Source organism: Oncorhynchus tshawytscha, linkage group LG07 (genome assembly GCF_018296145.1).
Source record: "Oncorhynchus tshawytscha isolate Ot180627B linkage group LG07, Otsh_v2.0, whole genome shotgun sequence".
In the NCBI taxonomy this organism is placed as follows: Eukaryota; Metazoa; Chordata; class Actinopteri; order Salmoniformes; family Salmonidae; genus Oncorhynchus; species Oncorhynchus tshawytscha.
Window position 1 is genome coordinate 23703788 of NC_056435.1, and position 9054 is coordinate 23712841.

Sequence of the window (9054 nt, forward strand, 5' to 3'; positions counted from 1 at the left end):
AATCGCTCCTTCCAATAGCGCCCTTTTTGCTGAAAGCAAAGTAAGTAACAGGTATTTTCACAATTTACGTGGCGCAGAGCACCTGCTTCCTCTGGGTGGAAGAAACAGTCCACTTCGGGTTACCTTCACCGATTCAACAGTGCCCAAATCCTTTTTCACCCAACCTGAAACCACGTATGGGTCAGCCAAAAGGCAGAGGTCAACTTGGAAAAAAAACTCCTGCCGGACCAGATTCTTCACAGCACCTCAAGTACTTCATCCTCATTCTCTTCTAATTCACCTCCAGAGCTACTGGAGAAGAGCTCATTCTGTTTGGGCTTGAAGTCAATCTTCCTCGACGCCCCACATCTCTGTCATTACCGCTAGCTTCATCTGAAAACACGTAACCTACTTCCAGCCATCTCTTCATTAACCCCAAACCTGGGTTTATTATCACTGATTAATTGGATATATTAATTGGCGAGGGAGGTGCTTCGCATGTGTGGTGAAATTAGCGAAAGTGGGGGGCGGCTTTGACAGAGTTCCCTTTTGCGAGGGTGGAGACGCCAACTCCCAACCAGTGTTGGGAAGTAGTGAACTACATGTTGTTCAACTAGCAATTAAACTTAAACTATTTTGCAGAAGCTTAGTGGTAGTTGAACTTAATTCAAATCTTGGTAGTGTTTTCAGTAGTTAATCGTTTTTTTGTTGTTGCTATGTAGCGGGGTAGCTAACTACTGGAACTACACACTAAGAGAAGGGTGAAATAGGCAAGAATTTCCTTTCTTTTTCGGCATCTCTCTTTTTCGGCATGCCTAAATCCTCACTGGAACATAGTTTTTGTGTTTAATAGACACATTCGCTTAACATCTGACTCCAGAGTGATCTGTTCATTCAATTTGCAGTCTGACATTTCTGACTAAGATATGATACATTTTTCACAGGAGGTTGGTGGCACCTTAATTGGGGAGGACTGGCTCGTGGTAATGACTAGAGCAGAATAGGTGGAATGGTATCAAATACATAAAACACATGGTTTACATGTGTTTTGATGCCATTCTGTTTGCTCAGTTCCAGTCATTACTACGAGCCGTCCTCGCTTCAGCAGCCTCGACTGAATTTTTCCCGAAGTAGCTAGGATGTAGTGTACTACTTTTTTAAAAGTAGCTCTAAATATATTTTTCTTAAGAGTCGCTTTGGTGTATCTTAACTTCTTCTAGTGTGAAGTAATTGGTAGTTTGATAAACTATGATTTCACTTATGGATTCTGAACTTTACACACAATTTTAGTTCTGGGTTAACCAAGATTACACTGCTCTAAAGAGTGACTGCTTATGTTAGCCTTTTCGGACAAAAAAAAACGCTATTTTACTCAGCAAAGAGGGTGTCTGAAGTTACACATCCCACTATTACAACAGCGTGACTATTTTGGAGAAAAAAAAAGTTCAATATATTTTCTTAAAACATCCTCTGTATTGTGTGCTTATTGTTTAACCATTGATATGTTCTAGGAGCATAAAGTACTGCTGGAACGTTTAGCAATGCAATGTCCATCTTTTTGTAAGAAATTACATTATAAATTATTTTGTGACCAAAGTGACCAAAGTATAAATAGCCCACACTTTAGATGAGGCTACCCAAAAGTACTTTACCAATGATTAGCAAAAGGACCTATATTAAACATCTTATGAATGAACTTGTGAATCATTATTAAATACTTTAAAAGCTGTTTATACTATAAATGTGTGAATAAGGTTACTAATGTTTACAATTAAATGGTCCATAAATAAATAAACTATTTACAAACCAAATATAAATGCTTTAATACGTGGAGTTTTTATTACGTGCTACCGAATTGCACAAATATGTTATGTCTACATTAGTAGTACATTTAGAAATCTATAGTCTTTAATGTGGCATGTTCCTGAATGTTTAATGGCAGTAAAAATATGGAGTAAAATATTTCCCAGTGTGCTTTTCTGTCTGCTTTAGAACCGACCAATCCAGTCCAAATAGACCAGACAAGCCAGATCAGACCAGACAACCATGGCAGAATCATGTCATGTATCACTGATCCTACTGGTCATCCTCACAATCAGAGGTATAGAACCAATGTATGATACTGGGCATAGAAATTGTTCGGCAGATGTCAATCTTACCTTTAAGAACCTCCTCTCTCTCTCCCCCCTCCTACATCTCCCACTCTCGCTCCACCTCTCTTCCCTCCTCACCCCCTATCCTCTCTTCCTCCCTCCCCCCACCTCTCCTTCCGACCACCTACCCCTCCCTCACTACCTCTCCCCCCCTCCCCACCACCACTCTCTCTTGCCCCCTTTCCTTTGCCCCTCCTCCACCATCCCTCCCCCTCTCCTTTTAGGAGTACTGGGCCAGAGGATCATTGGGGGTCTGGAGGTAACACCCTACTCTATAACCTACCAAGCCTCCATCCAGTACAACAAATTACACTACTGTGGAGGGACCCTCATACACCCTCAGTGGGTGGTGTCTGCTGCCCACTGCTGGAGACCGTGAGTAATTCAACTTCTATTTCACCTTGTACAGTTTTTTTGATAGACAGTAGCTTCCCACAGCCACTGTGTCTGGAGCTCTGTGAGTCTGGCTAATCTAGTCCACCAGCTGGCTCTCTCTCCGAACATAAGCAGTAACAATTGAGCCTGGGGACGGGGTTAGAGTCCTCTGGCAAGTGAGACAACCTCTTGTACTACACCCACTAGATTTGGGGTTATGATGGGATAGAGTAGGGCATTTCTAATGTATATTCTTCAATAATCAATATATATACTATTTATTGAAATAACCATTGAACAGCAGGACATCTTACAGAGTGTGTTTTTAGAATTAAGTGGAATGATTCATACTAGTTGCCAGATTGGAGTCCTAACTTCCGTTTCTCTCGATCCACAGGGCATACCTGATCAAAGTGGTACTGAGTGAGCACAGTCTATCCAGAGTGGAAGGCCTTGAGCAGGAGTTCAACGTCTCCAATGTTCTGGTCAACTACATGTATAACTACAGGACGTTCGACAACGACATCATGCTGCTCAAAGTAAGCTGATACGATGGACAGTAGCTTTGGTTTCCCTGTACTCCCTCTCTGTAGATTATCTATTGGTCTGATTAATTGATGGATAAATTAATGAACAAGTGAATCAATTCTCTCTCCCTCTCCATCCCTCCATCAGCTGGAGAGGCCCGTGAATCTCAACGCCAACATCAAGCCCGCCATCCTGCCCAGAGTGGACATGCCCTTGTTACAACAGGGAATGACCTGTACGGTAAGCGGCTGGGGGGTCACCAATATCTTCAGCTACTACCTGTCCCCCGTGCTCCAAGCTGTGGATGTTGACGTTATCACCAACTGCCAGAACTACTACTACTTCAGGATCACAGACAACATGCTCTGTGCCGGCTCTCCCTTCGGAGGGAAGGACTCCTGTCAGGTGAGAGAGAAGAGATCTGTGGCTCTATTTCAGTGTCCATAATACACACTACTATACTACTTAGAATGCCGATAGATTACTTAATTCTAAGTATAATGCTAGTATGGAGACAGGAATGTGTAGCCTGTCTCTGAATGTCAAACTGTAAGGTACTTTATGTCGTGACGTATGCAGACCTGGGTTCAAATACTATAAGGTATTTCAATTATTAAGTAGTTGAATATGGGAATGTATTTGAAAATACACTTGGAAAGTATTTGAAAATACTCAAATACACTCTCATGCAATTAATACAGGTAATTTAAAATAGTATAAAAAAAAAAAACATTAAGAAGTTACCCTTTAAGAAAAAACTATAGTAAATATTTTCACGTGACCAAATAAATAATTTATTAAAACACACTGTTTTGCAATGGTCTACAGCAGCCTTAGCAGCACTCTGTAGCGTAGCACCATGGTGTAGCCGGAGGATAGCTAGCAGTCTGTCCTCCTCTGGGTACATTGACTTCAATAGAAAACCTAGGAGGCTCATGGTTCTCACCCCCTTCCATATTTACACAGTAATTATGACAACTTCCGGAGGACATCCTCCAACCCATCAGATCTCTTGCAGCATGAACTGACATGTTGTCCACCCAATCAAAGGATCAGAGAATTAATGTAGTACTGAAAGCATAAGTTACAGCTAGCTAGCACTGCATAAAGTGTGGTGAGTAAACTCAGCAATAAAAGAAACGTCCCTTTTTCAGTACCCAGTTTTTCAAAGATAATTCGTAAAAAAACAAATAACTTCACAGATCATTGTAAAGGGTTTAAACACTGTTTCCCATGCTTGTTCAATGAACCATAAACAATTAATGAACATGCACCTGTGGAACGGTCGTTAAGACACAGCTTACAGACGGTAGGCAATTAAGGTCACAGTTATGAAAACTTAGGACACTAAAGAGGCTTTTCTACTGACACTGAAAAACACCAAAAGAAAGATGCCCAGGGTCCCTGCTCATCTGCGTGAACGTACCTTAGGCATGCTGCAAGGAGGCATGAGGACTGCAGATGTGGCCAGGGCAATAAATGGCAATGTCCATACTGTGAGACGCCTAAAACAGCGCTACAGGGAGAGAGGACGGACAGCTGATCGCCCTCGCAGTGGCAGACCACGTGTAACAACACCTGCACAGGATCGGTACATCCGAACAGCACACCTGCGGGACAGGTACAGGATGGCAACAACAACAATTGCCCGAGTTACACCAGGAATGCACAATCCTTCCATCAGTGCTCAGACTGTCCGCAATAGGCTGAGAGATGCTGGACTGAGGGCTTGTAGGCCTGTTGTAAGGCAGGTCCTCACCAGACAACACCGGCAACAACGTCGCCTATGGGCACAAACCCACCGTCGCTGGACCAGACAGGACTGGCAAAAAGTGCTCTTCTCTGACGAGTCACGGTTTTGTCTCACCAGGGGTGATGGTCGGATTGCGTTTGTTGTCGAAGGAATGAGCGTTGTACCGAGGCCTGTACTCTGGAGCAGGATCGATTTGGAGGTGGAGGGTCCGTCATGGTCTGGGGCAGTGTGTCACAGCATCATCGGACTGAGCTTGTCGTCATTGCAGGCTCTCTCAACGCTGTGCGTTACAGGGAAGAGATCCCCCTACCTCATGTAGTACCCTTCCTGCAGGCTCATCCTGACATGACCCTCCAGCATGACAATGCCACCAGCCATACTGCTCGTTCTGTACGTGATTTCCTGCAAGACAGGAATGTCAGTGTTCTGCCATGGCCAGCGAAGAGCCCGGATCTCAATCCCATTGAGCACGTCTGGGACCTGTTGGATCGGAGGGTGAGGGCTAGGGCCATTCCCCCCAGAAATGTCCGGGAACTCACAGGTGCCTTGGTGGAAGAGTGGGGTAATATCTCACAGCAAGAACTGGCAAATCTGGTGCAGTCCATGAGGAGGAGATGCACTGCAGTAATTAATGCAGCTGGTGGCCACACCAGATACTAACTGTTATTTTGATTTTGACCCACCCTTTGTTCAGGGACACATTATTCAATTTCTGTTAGTCACATGTCTGTGGAAATTGTTTGGTTTGTGTCTCAGTTGCTGGATCTTATGTTCCTACAAATATTTACACATGTTAAGTTTGCTGAAAATAAACAGTTGACAGTGAGGACATTTATTTTTTTGCTGAGTTTAGTTGAATCAAAGAGAAAGACAATAGTTGAACAGCTTTGAACAAGTTCATTTCTTCCAAAATTAAGGAGAAGCAAGATAGAGAGAATGCTAGCTATATTTCGTAGTATATTTGTTTTCCACCTTCACTTAGCTAGCATCAATGCAGCTAGCTAGTTTAGCCTACTCAAAGAGAGCTTAAACAGAGAGGGATGCTATGTTAACTAGCTGGCTATACAACACTGGAACTCTTCCGAGTCAGCTTTCGGTTTAATCCATTTTTTGCTACTGGGACGCGCCAGAGTAACTGCTAAACTGCTTTCTGACTGTAGAGGGTTTACTAACGTGTTAGTTTTAGTAGCTATGTTGACTATGAGATGACTAATGGTTACACCCTTGACCAGTTAGACGCAGGTAAGTGTGCAAAGTTTTATTGAATGTGTCACTGTCTGACACCTTGATTACTCAACCTGTGCACTCATGTAAACTTTAATTCATCGGCTAGGTTGTAGCAACCTCATGATGGATAGAGGGAAAATATGAGTATCATGTAGTAGCCTGAACCTATCGATGTTACATTGAGCTGGGTGAATGGAATATGAACGACAGTCATCCAATATGGTGTTATAGAAATAAGGCCATGTTCATGTTCCTCCCTCATAGTAAACGGCACCGACCGCCCCTATCCACGAACCCTAGCTCTACCCCTAGCCTTAACCCTTGCCCTTATTCTAACCCTAACCCTAACCCTCGCCTGAACCTTAACCCTTATTCTAAAGCTAACCCTAACCTTAGCAAGCAGTTGCTTATCAACAGATAGTTTTTTGATAGTATGACCATCTGTAGAGCATCTACAGACAAAAATCCAGACTATCCAAATAAAGTGTGACCATAAATAATTATATAAAAAACACATGTATTTGAACCCAGGTCTGGACATATGTTGTGATGTGCGTATGCCAAGTATATCTGTACGGCAAGCACATTTTTTGATGCGGATATTAAAGCACATCACTTCTATCAGGGTGACTCAGGCGGCCCTCTGATCTGTAATGGGCACTTTGAGGGCATCGTGTCCTGGGGCATCAGCTGTGCCAACCCCTACTTCCCTGGCGTTTACACCAAGGTCAGGAAGTACATCAGCTGGATCAAGTGGATCATGCAGAACGACAGCTAGCGACACCATCTCCTCCTTTGTAAGGATCACAATGGGATACCATGTACAGAAACTGTTAGTGTATCGATATGGACATAGATACCGAACTACCCACTGTAAACCATTACCACCAGTTTTCTTTACTACATAGAAAACACGAAAAAAAATACACTCAGGTCTATCATCTCTCTTATGGCTACTGAATGCTGTACTGAATGCTGTACTGAATATGTCAAAAGTGAGTGATAGTCTTTTTGCTGATAGAAAGCATCTAGGTAATAGTGTTATCAGCAGACAGATGGATTTACTGTATAGATGTGATCAAACTTACAGCCCATGTAATCATTTGTTGAAGAAGAAAAACCCACGTACACTTTACAGCGATTGAAAAACATAATTTCTTTTGTCCGGTCACCAAAACAGAAAGAGAGTTTAAGACACACTAAAGCATCTGTGTCTGCACTGTTAGTTGACATATTTCCCTCTATATCATATTTGCATTAATATGTTATTTTGTATGTCTTGTCAAACACATACAGTGAGGGGAAAAAAGTATTTGATCCCTGCTGATTTTGTACGTTTGCCCACTGACAGAGAAATGATCAGTCTATCATTTTCATGGTAGGTTTATTTGAACAGTGAGAGACAGAATAACAAAAAAATCCAGAAAAACGCATGTCAAAAATGTTATAAATTGATTTGCATTTTAATGAAGGAAATAAGTATTTGACCCCCTCTCAATCAGAAAGATTTCTGGCTCCCAGGTGTCTTTTCTACAGGTAATGAGCTGAGATTAGGAGCACACTCTTAAAGGGAGTGCTCCTAATATCAGTTTGTTATTTGTATAAAAGACACCTGTCCACAGAAGCAATCAATCAATCAATCAGATTCCAAACTCTCCACCATGGCCAAGACCAAAGAGCTTTCCAAGGATGTCAGGGACAAGATTGCAGGCTGGAATGGGCTACAAGACCATCGCCAAGCAGCTTGGTGAGAAGGTGACAACAGTTGGTGCAATTATTCGCAAATGGAAGAAACACAAAATAACTGTCAATCTCCCTCTGCCTGGGGCTCCATGCAAGATCTCACCTCGTGGAGTTGCAATGATCATGAGAACGGTTAGGAATCAGCCCAGAACTACACGGGAGGATCTTGTCAATGATCTCAAGGCAGCTGGGACCAGTCACCAAGAAAACAACCGGCCGCGACCGGGAGGTCCGTGGGGCGATGCACAATTGGCCTAGCGAGATCCGGGTTAGGGAGGGCTTGGCTGGTTAGGGATATCCTTGTCTCATCGCGCAGTGCTCGCTAAACTAAGGTTGCCAGGTGCACAGTGTTTCCTCCGACACATTGGTGTGGCCGGCTTCCGGGTTGGATGCGCGCTGTGTTAAGAAGCAGTGCGGCATGGTTGGTTTGTGTATCGGAGGACGCATGACTTTCAACCTTAGTCTCTCCCGAGCCCGTCCGGGAGTTGTAGCGATGAGACAAGATAGTAGCTGCTAACAATTGGATACCACAAAATTGGGGAGAAAAAGGGATCAAATTCAAACCAAAAAAAACAACCCCAAAACAAAAAAAAATCCTCCTGAACTACAAGAAACGTCTGACCTCTGATTGCCAACAAGGGTTTTGCCACCAAGTACTGAGTCATGTTTTGCAGAGGGAGGGTCAAATACTTATTTCCCTCATTAAAATGCAAATCAATTTATAACATTTTTGACATGCGTTTTTCTGGATTTTTTGTTGTTGTTATTCTGTTTAAATAAACCTACCATTAACATTATAGACTGATCATTTCTTTGTCAGTGGGCAAATGTACAAAATCAACAGGGGATCCAATTCTTTTTTCCCCCTCACTGTACTTCTTATCCATTTCATCTGTGGATAAATAACGTTTGTAAGGTTATTTGGGGTTCTCCCTGTGTTTTCCCAGTAAAACAATAAAGATAATTATTTTTACCAAGCTGTCTCTACACTAATCACTAGCTACTCATCTACAAAAAAATATATATTTTACCAGCACAACAAACCTCCTTCAGTGAACTTTATACACTGCCACAAAGAAAACATTTACAGTAAGCTAAGGCAACAATATGCAACATCCTACTGGTTGTGCAACAAGAGTTCACTCAGCTCAGCACGCAGCTGACTCACCCCCTTCCCGCTACACACACACCGTACCCACCCAGATTCATCAGAGAGGGGGAGGATACACAAGTAACAGGGATTGGCTATAAAGAAATAAACCACCCCCCAGCTACCCTCCCCCGATTTATTACAGT

The 9054-nt window shown here is 42.9% G+C and overlaps 1 protein-coding gene across 1 annotated transcript; it reads left to right on the plus strand.

Annotated features, from left to right (window-relative positions):
* The first annotated feature begins 2025 nt into the window (after nt 1-2025).
* Nucleotides 2026-7354, plus strand: LOC112255230 (trypsin-like). The gene is made up of 5 exons (XM_042325013.1): nt 2026-2080; nt 2357-2507; nt 2905-3046; nt 3141-3440; nt 6641-7354. Exons 1-5 carry the CDS (start codon nt 2026-2028, stop codon nt 6791-6793), a joined length of 801 nt encoding a protein of 266 aa, XP_042180947.1. The 3' UTR covers nt 6794-7354.
* The last annotated feature ends 1700 nt before the right edge of the window (nt 7355-9054 follow it).